Genomic DNA, 20,129 nt, shown 5'->3' with positions numbered 1-20,129 from the left:
AAAATCGTCATCCAATGGCAGTCCTGTGTTTATTTTTATACTGAAACACATTCTAAACTCCTCCTTTAAACTATTCACAGCACTAAAACATGACCTGCAAATTTGACTCAAGAAATTTCAAGCACTTTTAGTTTTAAAGTTTAAATCGAAAGTCTCAGAAACAATGTACCCTTTTATTATTTTACAGGTTAACTTCACTTCAGACTAAGAGTGCACTCCCTGTTAATGTCATTCACAAAATATCATATGATTTAGTTTTGAATTCAATCTCTTAAAACTCACAAATGTCAAGAAAGATCATTCAGCTGTGATATACAATTAAATAAAACTCTATGGAAAAACTGTAATTTTCGTCCGAGGACCAAATTTTTATTCTATTAAGAGACCCTCCAAATGTGACTGAAGATTTATCTGCCAGATCCGATGTAGAATTTCAAAATGAAAGTAACTGAAAATAAAAATCAACATTTGTTCTTAGTTTTAATATGTAGTTGTTTTTATTTTTTTTTTAAAAGAGAAGACTATCTCGAAAACCCATTCAAGAAATTCCAGCCAGGTCAGGTCTAATTTTAAAATTAAAGCCCCATTAAAATAATCAAAATTCCAATACATTCTACCGTTAATTTCTTTGCTTATAGTTTTTTTTTTTTTTTTTTTTTAACTAAAACCATTGTTTTCTTGCACACATCAGACCTTGCAAGTGACAAAACATTAAGCCATTAAGTCGCTCTTTTATTTTGAAAAGGCGCCATGGGAAGTCTCGTTTTGCGTAGACCCACTCATTGGAGGTTGACGCTGCTGTCCGCTCTCTGCGGGCAGTCAGGTGTAATGGAGACACCGGAGCGCTGGATTTGAGCAGCAGCCGTGTTATCCATTGGACTGTGAGGATCCGTAACTGCACTCTGCAGGTAAAGAAACCCGCTACTGGTGACAGTGTGCACAAAATTAATTGTTTTCTAGCTTTGATATTTTCTGGGGTTCTGACAATGTTCTGCAGTAGCGTGGATGGTTGTCGATGTGGCATTTTTGATTGACTCTGTTCTTCCACAACACAAAGCCTTTTGTCGTCGTGCATGTCAAGCAACAAGTAGCGATGAACAAAGTTGGCAGAAATGTTCATGTGCGATAACATTATGCAGGTAATTAGAGAAAGAAGCGCTTTCTCACGTCTCTGTGTTCAGGGTAATTCCTGCGGGTACACAAGAGTAATAATAAAAATAATGCTTCAGCAGAAGGGAAGCTGAGTTATTTTCCTCAATGTAGACTCAGCATGAAAGGAAGTCTGTGAGTTCTGATCTAGAGTTCAGTATTAAACTGTCCTGAGCGACTGAGGATGATGTTCATTGTTGCTTAACGTAGTAAACTATAGTAAACGTCAGCTAGCTAACTGCTAGCTAACTAGTTAACCAGCTGACTGTTACCCGGGGAGCCCATCACGTCACCACTCGGTTAACAGTGTCGAGTTTTAGTTTTTCTTTCAGTGGAGGAAAAACTCTGAATGAGTCTGAAGTGCTGTTTGAATTTCCCCCTGGGGGTAAACATTCCCAAATTATCCAGATAAAATGCAGCGCTTCCTTCCGATAGCCAGTGATGTATTTTACAGTTTTTAAATAAAAAAATGTGTCCGAATTTTTCACCCAAAATGTGGTAGTTTTTTTTTTCTACTGCTCATGCGCAGTCTCTCCGCTACTGTTAATTTGACTTACTGAGCGGCAGCGATCGCTTGACTCTGGTCTGCTGACTGTTATCACGCGTGAATAATCAAAAAGGTCAACGTATCATTTCAGTGTTTCGTTAATTAACGAGTTTATCAAATCATCCAAAAGAACCATTAAATGAACTCTTATTTTAACTTTTCAAACTCATATTTGTGACATCGTCATCATCATTTTGTGTCCTCCTGAATCAGGTAGGTCATATTTGTCTGCAGCAGGATTTTTGCTGCTGGTTTAGCTTCACTCCTCGGGACTGGGCACATTTTCTTCACCACCTAATGACAGGGTTTTAATGCCCAGAGCTCTCATTGGCTTTTTTTTTAGTTTGTTCCATCCACCCTGCTTTCTAATTTTGCTCCCTTTAGCAAATTATTCCAAAGGGTTTATGCCAAAAGAAACGCTTTCATTAAAGTAACCTTAGAAATTACTTGGGCCAGCATGAGGTTTTCACAGAATGGTAACTGATTAAAATTACCGTGAGATTATGTTATAATGAAGCCTTCTATCATGGTTTGACATTTGTGGACTTAGCTTGTGGTTTTGTGTTTTACTTTTATTTAGTTGTTTTCTAGTTTGTTTTTGTCATCATGTTTATTAGTTTATTTTCCTCCCTCTACCATCTCCTAGTGTGTATTGTGTTCCTCTAACTCTTATTTCCTTTTGTTGTTGCTTTCTTATTATTTTTTGTATTATTATTATTATTATTATTATTCACCCTTGAATTCTTATTTAGTATCTCTGTGTTTAGTTATGGTTAGGTATTTGTTCTTATTCCAGCTTTAGTTATTGTTTGTTTATTTTGTAATTTAGATTCTTCTTATGGGCTCTTTGTTTATTTCTTAGGTTATTGTTTTTGTTTTTCTCCTCTAGTTTCTCTGTTTACTTTAGTTCATAGTTATTCTAGTTCTTTATTTCCTCCTGATTTATGCTCTTGCTTAGTTTGTGTTTTCTGTTTATTTAGTCCTTTCACTCTTCCTCAGTCTTTGTATTTGTTTCACCTGTTCCTGCCTCCTTGTCGCACCTGTTCTCAGTTCCCTTGATTACCTGCCTTTGTCTTTCCCCAGTATATTAGTTGGTTTGGTGTCTCTATTTATCGCTGGTTCCTTGTGTTCGTCACTCCTCGTTCTCGACCATGATTATGCTTTGTTTTGCTTTACCTTGGAAATCTTATGCTACGCTTTGCCTTGGAGTACCTGCAGGGATGTTTGGACTCTGGTTCGTTCCTGCAGTGTTTTTGCTACATTTTGACTTCATAAATAAACCTATGAATTATGAAGATGATCCTGCCAAGCTCTTGTCTGCACTTTAGTCCGATCCAAAACCACACCGTGACACCTTCCTTCATCCAGCTGACCAGCAGTGCACAATAACATGTGAGGGAGAGGTTGCACTACAGTGCTCACTTACAGCCAGAATAAACAGAGGATAAACAGGACTTTAAATGGTATGATGGATCATTTAGGTGGTTTTGAGAAAGTAACTTTTCAAAACTTAGATATAACTTTGATACCAGTAACCAACCCAGGACTATATATGCTATGCATCAAGCCTAAACACTGAGGAGATTTGTAGCATTTTAAAAGGAGGGAAACCAAATTATTCTGGGGCAAAAAAAAAAAAACCAAAAAAAAAAACATGCTCATGCATGGTTAAGTTGATTTATGGTGCATTGGAAGTTGTGGTATTGGATGTGGGGGGAAATGGCCCACTGCTTAGGGTAATCTGGTTTGAGTGGGGGTCACGAGCCCTTAAAAAGACCCCCCATACTAGCTTTTCTGTTGCTGTACATGTCCAGTCAAGGAGTAGCTGGGGCCACTACTTTTGTTTTGTGCAGTTTAAACACTGTAAGAAAACTTGGCCATCCACTGCAGCTGATTAATGATACTGAAGTTAGTATCTGATTCGCAAATACCAATGTGTTGCAAAATAAAAAAGTAGAAATGTATTGTTTTTAATGTGACGTTCTGCATTTGAGCCTCTCTAGTTCAAAATTAAGTGTTTTGAGAATTCAAACCTGAACTGAATTGTTTTACACAGAAAATATATATATTTTTAATCCAGTTTGACATTAAAGAAACCTTTACAATACCATGAAAACACAACACACAAAATAAATACCAATAGGATCAGTATTTTCAATGCTATTTCTTGGGCCCAAATTGGTTCGAGACAGACAGCGATATATAGGTGGTTAAAACTGGACTGCATAATTTTCCACTGATTAGAGACTAGAAGGCTCACACAGGGCACCATTAATCCAAGACTCTGTTTAAGCACTGTTTTATGTGTGTGTATCTAGGTTACAGGTATAAGTTGTATTCTGGATGGGTGATGGACAGAAACGCCGACCAGTTACAAGATGCTGGCTCGTAACCGCTTCCTTCTTCTGGTGGTGGTGGGCGGGGCGGCGCTGGCTGTCCTCAGTTTCAGCCTCCAGTTTTGTAAGTCCACCTGTGTGTGTTTATGTAGATATCCATTCTCTCTCTCTTTCTCTACTGGTATTTAATTGTCGTTTGGAAAAAGCATTCATATATATCCTCTCATTGCTTTCCTATTTTAGAGATTCCATTCATGCAGAAACAAAGCAGAATTCCCTGTAGAATTTCTATAAATATCCAGAACCAGCAGTGGGCCTCTCTGGATACTTTGTTTGTTTCCCTCCCACCATCTCCTTTATTTGCACCTTGAGGTGGACAGAATTGTCTTTTTTTTTTAGACATTGTACAGAAAGTTTATCAATGTAGAGCTCGCTGAATGCTGGGAAACCTCCAACACTAAGGCAAAGCAGATGAACTGCTATGTGCTGGAGGAAATTTGCAAGTCTGAAAAAAGTGGTTGCCGACGCAGACAAGGGGAGGAGAGAGAAGAGCTCATGATTGTTAAATGGAATCACAATGCGTTGAAATAGACATTTTTTCACACACGTTATACTTCTTTATCTTCTACTTTGCAAGATGATCAAGTAGGACATTTCCACCAAACTTTATCCAACGCTACAATAGGAATGTTTTTTAACCTGTTATATTGAAAAAAAAAAAAAAAAAAAGCACAGTAAGGAACAGGATGCACTTCATTCTCTAACAAAAACGGTCTGTTTCAGCAAGTCTTTATAGCCTCTCTGTTGTATTTCTATAAAAGATTCCAATGCAGTACAACAGTTTAGCCACACAAATCAAGCTGGCGTTTGTTACATTACCCCTGCAAACAGGCTTTTCAATATATAACCAGTCTAATTTATAAAAGCCGTTTCAGACAAGTTGATGTCTAAAACAGCATTTATGTTGTGGTGATTTATAAACACCAGCCGCTTATATGAAAAGACATCACAGTGCCTATTAAGAGTCCCAAATGGCATTTATAACTGTAACTTCAGTCAGCTTCCTGCAGTGCATGGGCCATATGCTAAACAGACCTGTTATTTATTTCTTACCAGTACTTCTGTAGAGAAAAGTTGTCATAGTTTATTTATACTTTTGCAGGCACTGAGCCATTATCCAGAAATAGACCAGAATAGAACCATAAGGGATTTTCTTTCCATGTTTAATAGATGGCTCTGTGGTGTTGTCAGTCTGTCTTATTCCTGGCTGGTCTTCCCTCTTAGACTGTCTGGTTTAATGTTACGATGGTGGCTCAGGTGGTAGGGGTTCCACCTGTAACTGGTGGGTTGCCAGTTAAAGATCCCTCTCTGAACGTCTCAGTTGTTGTGACTTTTGGCAAGACACTTCACCCACCTTTCCTGCTGATGGTGGTCGGGGGGAGGGTGGCACCAATTGCATGGCAGACTTACAGGGGTTGGACAATGAAACTGAAACACCTGTCATTTTAGTGTGGGAGGTTTCATGGCTAAATTGGACCAGCCTGGTAGCTAGTCTTCATTGATTCCTGGTAGCTAGTCTTCATTGATTGCACATTGCACCAGTAAGAGCAGAGTGTGAAGGTTCAATTAGCAGGGTAAGAGCACAGTTTAGCTCAAAATATTGAAATGCACACAACATTATGGGTGACATACCAGAGTTCAAAAGAGGACAAATTGTTGGTGCACGTCTTGCTGGCGCATCTGTGACCAAGACAGCAAGTCTTTGTGATGTATCAAGAGCCACGGTATCCAGGGTAATGTCAGCATACCACCAAGATGGACGAACCACATCCAACAGGATTAACTGTGGACGCAAGAGGAAGCTGTCTGAAAGGGAGGTTCGGGTGCTAACCCAGATTGTATCCAAAAAACATAAAACCACGGCTGCCCAAATCACGACAGAATTAAATGTGCTCCTCAACTCTCCTGGGCCGGGCTGCCATAGCCAAACCTTTGGTCACTCATGCCAATGCCAAACGTCAGTTTCAATGGTGCAAGGAGCGCAAATCTTGGGCCGAGGACAATGTAAAACATGTATTGTTCTCTGATGAGTCCACCTTTACTGTTTTCCCCACATCCGGGAGAGTTACGGTGTGGAGACGCCCCAAAGAAGCATACCACCCAGACTGTTGCATGCCCAGAGTGAAGCATGGGGGTGGATCAGTGATAGTTTGAGCTGCCATATCATGGCATTCCCTTGGCCCAATACCTGTGCTAGATGGGCACGTCACTGCCAAGGACTACCGAACCATTCTTGAGGACCATATGCAGCCAACGGCTCAAACATTGTATCCTGAAGGTGGTGCCGTGTATCAGGATGACAATGCACCAATACACACAGCAAGACTGGTGAAAGATTGGTTTGATGAACATGAAAGTGAAGTTGAACATCTCCCATGGCCTGCACAGTTACCAGATCTAAATATTATTGAGCCATTTTGGGGTGTTTTGGAGGAGCGAGTCAGGAAACGTTTTCCTCCACCAGTATCACGTAGTGACCTGGCCACTATCCTGCAAGAAGAATGGCTTAAAATCCCTCTGACCACTGTGCAGGACTTGTATATGTCATTCCCAAGACGAATTGACGCTGCATTGGCCGCAAAAGGTGGCCCTACACCATACTAATAAATTATTGTGGTCTAAAGGCAGGTGTTTCAGTTTCATTGTCCAAACCCTGTACTTCTGTCAGTCTGCCACTGTCAATGTGTGAATAATGACTGAATGTAGTGTAAAGTGCTTTAGAGTCCTTGGACTTGGTAAAGGGTTATACAAGTGCAGGCCATTTACCATTAATGAAAAAGCCTGATAACTTGTCTATTTCTTATTGATAATTAGAAAGGTTGTCCATCTGCTAAACGTCCAGGGGATGATGACAGGACAGGGACACCTCTGAGAAAACAGAGCAGGCACAGGGTGGTTAAAATGGCTAAACTAGGACATGAGAAATGGTAAGACGATGGAAAATGGAAGTGAATTAGAGGTCAATGGATGCTACAGGAGAGTTGGTAGATTGACGGGCAAGAATGAAGGAGGATCTGCAAGAAATGCATTGAGGAGTTGATCAAACTGGCCAAATGTTTTGGGGCTGACAGACTTTTTTTCACCTTTTACAAACTGCTTCATTTTTTTATTGTGGTAAATAACTTTATTAGCCAAGAAAATTTGTTAATGAAGACGGCTCAGATGATTTCTGTTATTCTATTGAAATAGAGCAGCAGAATAGTGGCTTTAAATGGAATAAGGCTCGAAACTGTCCTTTTGACAACCATGGTTACCTCTTGGGAAACACAATCTGTCATCTTCAAAGACTAGAAGGATGGTGATATTAAGACTCCACCTAAATCAACCATTTATCACCATCAGTAACTTCAAGGAGAAAGGTTCCGCTGGTGTGAAGAAAGACTCAGGATGTCCAGCACCAGGGGTTGCGTTAACCAAATTTTTTCCGTTTATGACAGTGTTTTTCTAAATGGTGACAGAAAAATCTGTCATTTTGACGGTAACGGCGATGGTGTTGATAAAAGAGGTGAAAAAAGAGGGACGGAGGCAGTGGAAGAAGAACAAACAACTGATCAGCCATCTGTAACTATGGAACGAGCAAGGGAAACAAGGAGGTTATGCAGGAGTACAGAGTTCAGTGGGGACAATCCCACTTGAGACATTTAATTACGCACAAGCGGGTGCGCAATTCAGGTCCATTTGGACCAGGAGGAAGTTGTGAGACTGTCATTTACTGACCATGGTCATTGTTTTTTGTCTCTCCGGAGAAAAAGTTACATGTATTCATCTGGTTGATGTGGATTAAATGCTATTGAATGTTTATTTATTATCATTTAAAAAAAATAAAGTGATGGGTAAACATTGATTTTGTTCCTGTCAGTCAAAGTGACAGGCATCGAAAAAGTCTACCACAATCTCTGTCCAGCACATACCAGGACCTATTCTGAAAAGGATTCAACTAAGGGAGCAGGTTGCCACCAGTGCAGAACTTGCACAGGAGTGGCAGCAGATTGGTGTGTTTCTGCATGCATAGTGACGGGGAGACTTCTGGATGGTAGCCTAGTGTTAGGAAGGGCAGCAACAGGATCAACTTCTCTTCAACAAGAACATCAAGTACAGGCTGACATTGTGCAGAGAGTAGCAGCAATGGACCACAGAGAACTGGAGGATAGCCATGTCTGTGACAAAATCCACCTGAGGTTGTTTGGAACGTCTGGAATTAAGACTGTCCAAAGAAGAATGGGTGAACACTACCACAGGTCCTGTGTTACACTGACAGTGGAGCAACCTGAGATCATTCGTGTGTGGGGTTGCCTCTTGTCCAAGAGAGTGTGCCAAGTCACAAATTCTCTTTAAACACTGCGAAAAAGAATGGGATTAAAACATCCTCCATTGAAAACTTTGCTCAAAGACGTAGAAGCAGTCTAGTGGTGATGGATGCACTATGTCTCAAGTCAAACTGATAACTACGTGGTTTAGGGATCAACAATGTTTTGGGGTCAAGCCACAGGGAACTTGCCAGACCTTTAGCCCTTAGAGAACCCACTAATCCTTTGCTCTATCCTTGTGTTTCTCAAAAATAACCTTTGAAACTTATGAAATCGCTATTATTAAACTTTAGTACAGTAGAGAAATATCTGATGCTCAAAAAATGTTTTTTTGTCATTAATACCTCAATAGATTGAGACAAGCTTAAAAACAGTAACATATGGAGTTGGTAAACCTGGACTAGAATAGTTCATGCTGATAATGGATCTGGGACCCTGATTTAAATCTGTAAAGCCTTTAGTCTACTTGTGAAGAAAGACAACTGAAATTTTAACTTGTCCCAAAAATCTTTCTCAAATCTCATCTAATTCTCGAAGACCCAGTATTGTGCCCTGTCTTGTGAGCTGTATTGTTAACCCCCTTATAGAAATATCTTACAGGCTTGATAGACAAATTACTAAGAGTAAATTGTAATACTTATTTTCATCATAACCATAATAAGCAGTATTGTTGCTAGATATACCAACTCTTTGTGCACGCAGATATAGTAGCAATATCTTTCTCCCCCACCATCGGTACTCCTTCAGCTCTGCCTCTGTCCAGTCAGCAGCAGTGAAAAACAATCACGTACGTCGATGGAACCTGTTGTGTGTGGAAGACAATGATCAGTTTCACTTTCTTATACAATTTTACAAATATAACCAAATAAGCATTATATTTATTCCTTTACTTATGTCTGTGTTTTTTTTTAGATAGTGTTGTGGGCCAAAAAAAGTTAAATAAAGCCTAGATTTTATAGTGAGCACAGGAAAAATGTTGAATGGACTGAATTTATATAGGACTTTTCCAGTCATATTGAGCACTAAAAGCACTATACACTAGTGCCACATTCACCCAATTGCACTCACTAACATACACACACGCACAAACACACACACAGAGCTTTAGTAGATGACTTGGGGTTAAGTGCCTTACCCATCGACATGTGACAGGAGGATACTGGAATCGAACTGACAACTTTTGGAATGCAAGACAACTAATCTTCACACTGAGCCATAGGTATACCTTATTCGAACGGCTGTTCCGTTTCCAGCGTTTTAGCAGCAATCAGGCGTCACAACTCCCTTTAGCTACTGAGACTAGCTCACCAACATTTGTGTTTTCACTGTTCAAGCATTGAAAACGCCACAGATCCTTTAATTTGACATTCCTCTCATTCCACGCCATTAAGTCACTACTTAAAAGCAACATATTATTCTCTTTTCTAATAAGTGGGTAAAATTTGCAAATCTCTTAATGAAAGCGCTGTGTTTGCATTATTCACTCTAAATTCAATTTGAATGAGTCTTTGGGATGATGACCCTTTAAAAACATCCGAACCATTTCACTGCTGATTTGAGGTGACATTGCAGAAATTTGAGGTAGTTGTATGTCAGAAAATTAGCAATGTGACAGAAAAAGTTTGTGCTCTCACAGAAGGTACCAGAACTTAGAACATAATAGCATTATATTACAAATAGATTTGTTGTTTCACAGAGGCCCATCTAAGTGAAACAGATCTGCAGCATGATGCCACAACCACTAGGCTTGATAGTAAAGGGTTTTATTGAAGGCCTATGGTCGAGTCCTCCAAACATACTTCTTGCCATTATGGTCAAATTGCTCAATCTTTTTTTCCTCATGTGATCATAAAACTTGTCTCCAGATGGTATTTGGCTTTTCCATTGGGCTGTTTCAATTAAAGGTGCTGGGTTTAGATTTGGAGCTTTTTTGTTTGATGGCAGCTGCTAAGCTCATGGTGATTTGTGCCTTCGCTGTAGATGTTGATGCTGGTGTTGCAACAGTTTATATAGTTCATGGAATGCTTAAGTCTTGGTCTTTCCTAGGTAAACATCCTAACCAATTTGTTTTATATAAGGGTCATAGTGTGTGGTGGTACACCTGCACTTGCATACAGCTGTCTGGATGAATGATCTTGGAATCTGCTGCTTAGAAATGGCTCCAAAAGACACTCCCAACTTGTATAAATCTGCATTTACCCTTTTAGATCTCCTCTAACCTTTTGAGGATTAGTCACTCCAATGACAGACATTCACAACAATGTTTATCCCATACTTTCTCATTCCCTTGTTAGTTGAAATTAAGCTATTGTTAGAAAAATTGACTATGGATTTATCAGATATTTCTATATTGGTAGGGCCGATGGATGGACGGACAAACATTTTGGATGGATGGATGGATAGACAGACAGACAAACCAGCTCCATGGACAGAAAGACGAACTGATAAATAGATGTTCAGTTGGACAGTGGAAAGGAAAGCCTGAAAACCTGGAAGATATTTAAGGGAGACATATCATGCAAAATGTTGCCTTTTGTTGTGTACTTGGAGTCTGTAGGAGTGCAGAAAATTTGAATTCTCTCCATGTGCTGCGTAGATATCTTTATATCCTGTTTGGGTCGTATTTTTCAGTCCGTTCAGTTTTCTCTATTCTCGTTTACGTTTTTTGAACTGTTACTTTACAGTATTTGCTGCCTGATCACCTAAACAAGGTCATGGATTTCCAGGCTGATCAGTTTCACGTATTCGCCATATTTCTTTTTTGCTGCAATTTTGTAGTCCAAGCTCAAGTTTGCTGAAGCTGCAAGTGGATAAGTCTAAATGTGTGGTTGTTGGGTTTATTAACCTACACAATTCATTACACCGTCCCCCAGCATCAGAACCTCTAAATGGTATGGTTAAATTTTATTTTTCATGGAAATGTTCCCACATCAGTGGGGAAATTCCTTTTTGTCTGCGTGAACACTTCAAGGTTGAGTTCTTCAGCAACCTCCACCAGCATCAAGAAGGATTTGCTGAAAGACTTCGTCTGATTAGGGGTCAGTTCCTTCTGTGTATGGAAATGACGGATACTGGGTATTTTGAATAGTATTATTACATAAACAGTTTTGCATTGGTTTTGCCGTTTTTGTCTTGTTTCTGTTATCAAACTACAAAAATAGCCGAACTGGTTAATGGGGAGCGGTCTTTGACCTGGAGGGGGGCAGGGTGTGAAGTGCCTCAGTAGCATTTAAAGAGACTGCAACAAAACGAGTTGGTCTCAGACGCACCTCAGAACAGGTAAAAGGGCCTGTGGAGCTACAATAACAAGGAGTTCAGACCAAAGCATTGCAGTTCCACTTTATATAGACCACAACTGGATGGTTTAAGGGTGAAAAGAAAGGATTTAAAAGCATGATATGTCTCGTTTTTTTTTTTCAGTGCTTTCAAACAAATCCTCTATATGTCGCTGAAGTGACATTAAAAGCTGCAGTAAATAATGATTACTCATGAGAACTTTGAGCGATGTAGTGCTGTTTATAAATAAAAAAAAAGTCAGCTTTATCTAAGTGCTTTCCTACCCTCTAATTACAGCTGTGGCGTAGCTAGAAAGCAAGATAAAAAAAATCACATTTCAATAAGCTATCTTCCCTCATCACCCAAATTAAGTTTTTCTTTTGGGTAAAACTTTCTAATTAAGCCCTTTTTATTTCTAATGGGATGAAAGGAGACTTTCATTAGATTAATTTGCACGGCCAAACTTCTTTCGAATTGAGGATGAGGTCACAAAAGCCCCATTGTATAGAGGACTGTGGCAGAACCTGTCTGCAGAAGTTTGGCCAGTCTGTGGAGGCCCATGTTTGGATGGTTGGTTGGGAGGTGGCTGCCTGTGGGGAAGAGGTTATGGTAGTGAATGAGTTCCAGTTTGCTTGTCTGCAGCAGTCATCAACATGGTCTCCAGTGTTATTGGGCGCTTTGTTTTCTTCTTCCTTGTTTCTGGTGAGTTTATGCAAATCTGCTTTATAAAAAATATTTGTTTTTAATTCTGGGATTTGTTTGCTGAATTTCACAGCTGCATGGTTGCATTGCTCCGGAGCAAAGCCAGGGTTTTGCTACATTTCTGTGCCCAGGTTACCATTCTCACTGTGCATAATGTAATTAGTTTGCTCTGGTAAACCACACCAACTGTTCCTTGATTCAGGTAGTCCATAATAATCATTGACGAACTGATTCTCATGCAAAAATGCACCAGTGTATCATCAGCTACTTTGAAGCATCAAAGGTTTAACATCGTGTTCCTTTAGGGTGTAGGCAGAGGTGAAATGTTGTCATTTGTTATGAAATAGGTCATTGTAAATCTAACTAAGAAAGGCTGTGTGAAACTCTGACTGGTGATCTTTAGCAAAAATATCAGAATATCACATATTTTCTTTAGTTAAGTAAAAACAACGATTTGCATGCATTATTCTTTACAACTGCTGCTGTTCAATAAATGGCTGTAAAGCATTTTGTTATTTCAGTACAGATACGCAAAATAAGGAGAGAACATGAGTGCAAACATGTTGTACTCTGATCTCAGCAGTCACCCAATAACAGAGAAATATGGTTAACCTATAAATAGAGATGCAGTGATTGGACTATCCTTTAGAAAGGAGAATCCTACTCTCTAGATCCAGAAGTCAAAGATGTAAATGTTCATTCATTCCATATTAGATCTATTTAAAATAAAAGGCACTATACAACTTGATGATTGTGAGGAAAAAAAAGCTCAGATTTACTGTGGTTTGGTAAATATGTGTTTGTTAAAGTGATCATTACTTATTATATCTATACAGGAAGCTTTCTGGGATAAATGGCCATTAATTGTTACCGTAATATAGGTAATTTAGATAATGTTACATAGTGTGGTGTTTACTATAAAGGAGTTGCTGGGATGTGGTAAAACCGGATTTTACAGTTATTTTGACATTTTAAAGTTTTTAAATATTAATTTGCCACTACTGACTGCCTTTCAGGTTCATCAAGTTCCTCCACTTGCCTGCTAAACATCCATACCTTTCAAAGCAGATGATGATGAACAACTAAGTTCTGCTCTTTAATGGACAATTTAATGAAGGGCCTCATTTAGAGAAAGGTTGATGAAGAACTGACCATGTGATCTTTGGACAACTGGTTTTACCAAAGGAGACCCTGCCATTTATCACAAGGAAAGTGGTTCTTTGAAAAAAACGATGGTTTACAACATAGGCTAATGTGACAATTAGTAACTCGGACATTTTTGAAACTGGTTGCACCCGGCAATTCCAGTCCATCGTAACTGCCCAGTATATAAATTAGGTTTAGTTTTAGCTTGTATATATTGTAAAACGGATAAAGAAGATGATGTATATGTGTAGGTTTAGTGTACCCAGGTATCACAAGCAGGATCCACAGTGACTGCTTGTTTCCTTCCAGTGCACGGTGGACTGTTCTCTAAACACGACACTGGCCCTGGCCAGTGATTGGCTAGTTTGGAACCTTAAAACATTTGCCACTAGCTGCTGTACAGCAAGACCTCAGTAGGTGATTGTATTTTGTTGAGGTGGCAAATGGCTCCTTTCCAGCAATGAAATGACCACAAGATTTTAATTCGTACCTGAATAAACATCTTGCATGGCTAACTTTTTACTGTAGCCTTGCTAACTGCGCTAATCATGCTGACCTCTAATAAAAGACGCTTAAAATTTTAATTTCAAATCCGACATCCTAGAACTGGCTAAAATCAATACCAGCAGGTTGAAGCTTTACAAACCCCAGATTGGATATCAACCACAAAACTTGATCGGTGCATCTTTAATAAAAACATGACACTTTGTTATTCAGAGAGTTTACTTGTTTGGCTAATTTCCATGTCAGAACAAGTCTGTTGTTTTTTTTTTTATTGCATAAAACGTGAAGTCTAATAAAACAGCACATGTCTAGTAAACTTGATACATGCCATGCCTGGTTTGATATGAGGGCAAACATTAATGAATATTGGCACAAAATACCTGACATTCATTTATTAGCTGGTGAGTTGTTCTTTGTGACAGCATACACAGTGTGCTGATCTGAGTCTGATCTGTGCCTGAATGTTGTACTGGTAATCAGAACTACATGGGCTTTTTAGGTTGCCATCAAAACAGTAATGTTACTGTTCTTTTTGCAGCTGGAGGCAACATTTACAATTTACTTAGAAACACTTAGAGAGCTAAAGTGTGTGAGTGGGTGTGACGTAAGTGGGATTTGGACGTCCAGCTCTCACAGACGGACACGGGCTTTATTTGTTTTTCTTCTGTTTCTTGGATCTTTGCGAATGCCTGTTTAACTTCCCACAGCAGCTCTGTGTTTATTACACCATGGTAACAGTGAGGGCTTCAGAGGGACACAACTGTTGTCATGGGTATGAAACGTAGTGGGACTGTTTGTAAGTCATGTTTGTCTCTTTGTTACTCTGCTTCCCAACCCCACAATCCTCTCCCAATTTCCTGGAAATCTGGGTCATGAGCAGGTTTAGCTTTAGGTTTTCTCAGTTTCCTTCCTCTTTAACATTGTGACTTCTCTCACAGTGAACCTGATTTCCACCACTCCCATGCTGGATGAGCAACCTGTCCAGGCTGTAGATGGAGGTTTCAGGGCTTTTCAGGGGAAAAGCAGAAAGCGAGTCTTTCCTGTGCATCACACCCAAGAGCCCGATCCCATATTTGAAGCCTACAGCTACTGTAACACCCCCAACCACACCGAACAAGCCTGGGAAGGTAAATTAAAAAGTAATTGTAGAATTTAAGACTGCAAAATGTAGGAGATGTATGCTCATTTTTATGAGCAGTCTTTAGACCAGTTCTTTTTTTTAAACCAGAACCACATCTGATGGAGATTTCATTTAATTCAGCTACAGTACAATGCCACCTTTCACTGTGTCAGGACTCAGCAGATGTTAAATTTGGTAAACTGATTACCCTTTAGTGGCATCATCTATATTTTTACAGTGTGGAGGCCTTTTTTCTAGGTTATGGTCATATAATGTAGCTGTTGCTGTTGCTTTTGTGAAATGTAATATGGAGACACTCCTCAAGCTGCATAGCTAGCAATATACAGTGGGTAAAATAAGTGTGGAGTATATCAATGTTTTTCTCTGTTTGAATATACAGGGGTTGGACAATGAAACTGAAACACCTGTCATTTTAGTGTGGGAGGTTTCATGGCTAAATTGGACCAGCCTGGTAGCCAGTCTTCATTGATTGCACATTGCACCAGTAAGAGCAGAGTGTGAAGGTTCAATTAGCAGGGTAAGAGCAGTTTTGCTCAAAATATTGAAATGCACACAACATTATGGGTGACATACCAGAGTTCAAAAGAGGACAAATTGTTGGTGCACGTCTTGCTGGCGCATCTGTGACCAAGACAGCAAGTCTTTGTGATGTATCAAGAGCCACGGTATCCAGGGTAATGTCAGCATACCACCAAGAAGGACGAACCACATCCAACAGGATTAACTGTGGACGCAAGAGGAAGATGTCTGAAAGGGATGTTCGGGTGCTAACCCGGATTGTATCCAAAAAACATAAAACCACGGCTGCCCAAATCACAGCAGAATTAAATGTGCTCCTCAACTCTCCTGTTTCCACCAGAACTGTCCGTCGGGAGCTCCACAGGGTCAATATACACGGCCGGGCTGCTATAGCCAAACCTTTGGTCACTCATGACAATGCCAAACGTCGGTTTCAATGGTGCAAAGAGCGCAAATGTTGGGCTGTGGACAATGTAAAACATGTATTTTTCTCTGATGAGTCCACCTTTACTGTTTTCCCCACATCCGGGAGAGTTACGGTGTGGAGAAGCCCCAAAGAAGCATACCACCCAGACTGTTGCATGCCCAGAGTGAAGCATGGGGGTGGATCAGTGATGGTTTGGGCTGCCCTTGGCCCAATACTTGTGCTAGATGGGCATGTCACTGCCAAGGACTACCGAACCATTCTTGGGGACCATGTGCATCCAATGGTTCAAACATTGTATCCTGAAGGCGGTGCCGTGTATCAGGATGACAATGCACCAGTACACACAGCAAGACTGGTGAAAGATTGGTTTGATGAACATGAAAGTGAAGTTGAACATCTCCAATGGCCTGCACAGTCACCAGATCTAAATATTATTGAGCCATTTTGGGGTGTTTTGGAGGAGCGAGTCAGGAAACGTTTTCCTCCACCAGTATCACGTAGTGACCTGGCCACTATCCTGCAAGAAGAATGGCTTAAAATCCCTCTGACCACTGTGCAGGACTTGTATATGTCATTCCCAAGACGAATTGACGCTGTATTGGCCGCAAATGGAGGCCCTACACCATACTAATAAATTATTGTGGTCTAAAACCAGGTGTTTCACTTTCATTGTCCAATCCCTGTATCTAATGGGTTCATTGATGTAAAATTCATACCAGATGTCGGCAGCAACCTAAGTAATCCACACATACGAAGAAATCCAAGTAATACGTCCTGAAATGAATTTAGGGGTAACATATTAAAATAACACAGGGAATAAGTATTGAACGTATTTATATAAATGCATTATATGCTCTGTAGAAGAACCTTTCCTGATTAGGAGATCTTCAAGTCGTCTCCTGTATGAAGAAAATAGTCACATTTTGCTCAGGTGTAATTTTTTTGACCCATTCTACATAAACAGTCTTCAAAACCTATGGAGGTCTTTTCTCTGTACTCTGATCTTTTGTTCTTTCCACTAATTTTCAATTGGATACAAGACAGGTGATTGAGTAGGCCATAGTAGGCATGCTACATACATTCTCTGAAACCAATTAAGAGTTTTCTTGGCTGTATCGGGGACTATATTGTGTTGCTTGGAAATTCAAAGTCGTTTTGTCTTTAGATTCTTATTAAGAAAGAAACGGTATATGCAGTTTGCCAGTATCACATGCTGTAACACAGCCCACACCATGATGTTCCCATCTGCAAACTTCACTTTCAGCATATTGTTTTTCTTCCTCCAAACATTGTGTCACAATGACCATCCAAAGAGTTCAGCTTTGGCCTCATCTGACCAGATTATATTCTTCCAGTATTTCACTGCCATATCTAAAATCCTAAACAAGCTTTGACATGCTTTATCTTCATCAGTGGAGCCCTGCGCATTGAATGTGGATAGAGGGCATTGCCGTTGAGCACATCCCATTTTCTTTTCTTCATGGAAGAAACTGTACCTGATATTTCCAGGTCTTTCTGAAGCTCTCTGCCAGTGCACCTTTGCTCTAGGACAACTCCTCCTTTTGATTTCTCTTTGAGAAATCTCACGAGTAGCACCTGGCCATGGCTGGTTTAGGGTCAAATTACGTTGTCTACACCTCTGGATTATGTCTTCAACTCACTCGCAGACAGTTTTTCCTTGTACCATTCCACTTCATTAACAATGACTTCATTTATGGACTACTTTATTTTGATTTCTTTGTATGTGTGGAAAACTTGAGCTGTTGCTGACATCTGGTGTGAATTTCATGTCAATAGAAATATTAGAAATATGTTTACTGAAAAGTCTTCAGTACTTATTTTACCTGCTGCATTCCCTTTAGTCCTAACAGTAAAATAAACCCAATGAAAGCAAGATTCTTCCTAGAGATGAAAGATTAAGATAATTGTAGTTTACCTGTAACTAAATAACAGACAAAAAATTGAAGTAATAGCAATGTTGGAAAATAAATGGCAACAAAACTAAGCTGATTGTAGCTGTGCCCTGACAGGTCACAGTCCTGCAGACTACAAGCTGCTGTCTGTTCATGTGATGATTCGGCATGGAGACCGGTACCCTCTCTACTCCATCCCAAAGACCAAACGCCCCAGCATCGACTGCACCCTGTCTGCCAGCAGGTACACAAAAACAGTAAATACAATTACAATATGTATATGATTTCTGGGATGTAATAATTATACAGTGCAACGGTGTATTCAGAGCTTTTCTCTGTTTTTTATGTGATAGATAAAAAACATTTTCAAAATATTTCCCAAATAAAAACCTGAAAATTGGTGTGTCTTTGTGTTTTAGCCCCCAACAGTACTTTGTAGAAAAACCTTTAACTTAGTCTTTTATGGTATGCCTCTACCAGTTTCGCACATCTACAGATTAAAGTTTTTTCTTTGCAAGGTAGGTTAGGCGAAGTCCCATTTGGATAAGGAGTTATAGCAAACAGCAAATTTCATGTCTTGTCACAGATTCTGAATTAAATTTAGGTCTGGACTTTGACTGGGCCATTCTAAAGGCCAACTCATGTCAGCGGCATCAGAACCTATCCCAAAATTACCCCCTATTACCAGACAACCTACACCAGTTGTGTCTGGGCGGTAGGCGACGCTCCAGGGAGTAGCGCTGAGCGATCCTTTTGGAAGTTGTTTTATTCAGAATCGTTGACACTTCTGATAAAACTACCTAGAGGTAGAGTCCAGTATTATGTCCTGTCCGAGCTCACTTCAGCACTGTGCATTTAATGTGCATAAAAAGGCCATTTGATGTGTATTAAATGACTGAATACAGAGTATTGCTCCTGATGCGTGTTGATCTTAATACATGAACATGATTTGATCTGAGGGAGTCTATTGTAGCTCTGGCTGTTTTGTTAGGGCTGTTGTCCTGCTGGAAGATTAACCTCCACCCTAGTCTCAAGTGTTTTGCAGCCTCTAACATGTTTTCCTCCAGGATTGACCTGTATTGAGCTCCCTTCATGTTTCTTTTCCCTGCTAAAGAACATCATCACCACAGCATGATGATGATGCTGCCACCGCTATGGTTTACCTTGAATATTGGGTTTTCTACCACACATAGCTTTTTGGTGGGTCTCATCTGACCAGAACAGTGACTTCCCCATGTTTGCTATCTCCCCTAGATGACCTGTTGTGAACTGCAAACAGGACAACTTGCTGCTCTCTTCTTGCCAGTGTTTCATATGGGACAGATTTCTGAAGTGCACAACAAATAACTGTTGTGTCGACAGATAGCTGAACATGGGCTTTGGATCTGTGCAGCTCCTCCAAAGCTACCGTTGGCCGTCTTGGCTTTTTCTCTGATTAATGTTCCACTTCTCCGCCTGTCAGTTTACGTGGACGACCATGTCCTGCTAACATTGAGGTTTGGCCATACTCCTTAAGTTTCCAGATGATGGATTAAACCCTGAACTAAGCTCCGGGTGGTGTTCTGTGTATTAAAGTAAATAGGGGACTGAATGCAAATGCATGCCCATCTTTTCAGATTTCTAGTTGCAAAACAAATGTTTACTTCCACTTCACTTTGCACTACTTTGTGTTGGTCAGTCACAAAATCCAAATGAAATACATTGAAGCTTGAAGTTGTAACATGACAGAGCATGGAAAGTTCAAGGGGTGTGAATTCTTTTTCTAGGAGTTGTATCACTTATTACACAGTTATTATACTATTTAAATTAGCACCAGGCATGTGTTTAGATTATTGTAATTTTTTCAGCCAGAAAATGTCCTTGTTGTGCCTGTAAAGCACAACAAATGCATAATCAGGCACTTATCGGTAGATGTGGACTCTCTGGGATTCGACAGAGTCAAATATGCTGCCACAGCAAAGGACGCTGGTCATGTCTGAGTCTGCTACGAAGCTGATGTCGACCCAAATAAAGTGACAGAGATTTTTTTGTTTGCTTCAGATGGGTAAAATTAGCTCTGTTTTTGTAATGTAATTATTTAGCTGAAAGTAGCATAGAGTGAG

At 39.9% G+C, this 20,129-nt stretch overlaps 1 protein-coding gene across 3 annotated transcripts in view; it reads left to right on the top strand.

The window, feature by feature from the left end:
* The first annotated feature begins 758 nt into the window (after nt 1-758).
* The window catches only part of pxylp1 (2-phosphoxylose phosphatase 1), a 28,816-nt gene continuing 9,445 nt past the window's right edge, over nt 759-20,129 (top strand). Inside the window, exons 1-4 of one of the 3 annotated variants that reach the window (XM_047392637.1) lie at nt 759-908; nt 4,015-4,156; nt 14,966-15,154; nt 18,145-18,271. In XM_047392637.1, coding sequence (XP_047248593.1) covers nt 4,075-4,156; nt 14,966-15,154; nt 18,145-18,271 — 398 coding nt within the window. In that variant the 5' untranslated portion in view covers nt 759-908; nt 4,015-4,074. Of the gene's footprint in view, nt 909-4,014; nt 4,157-12,230; nt 12,378-14,965; nt 15,155-18,144; nt 18,272-20,129 lie in introns of those variants that run through there. The other 2 variants (XM_047392639.1, XM_047392638.1) reach the window with 2 other exon arrangements.

Source organism: Girardinichthys multiradiatus, chromosome 18, assembly GCF_021462225.1.
Source record: "Girardinichthys multiradiatus isolate DD_20200921_A chromosome 18, DD_fGirMul_XY1, whole genome shotgun sequence".
Classification (NCBI taxonomy): domain Eukaryota; kingdom Metazoa; phylum Chordata; class Actinopteri; order Cyprinodontiformes; family Goodeidae; genus Girardinichthys; species Girardinichthys multiradiatus.
This window is presented reverse-complemented; position numbering and strand designations above follow the sequence as displayed.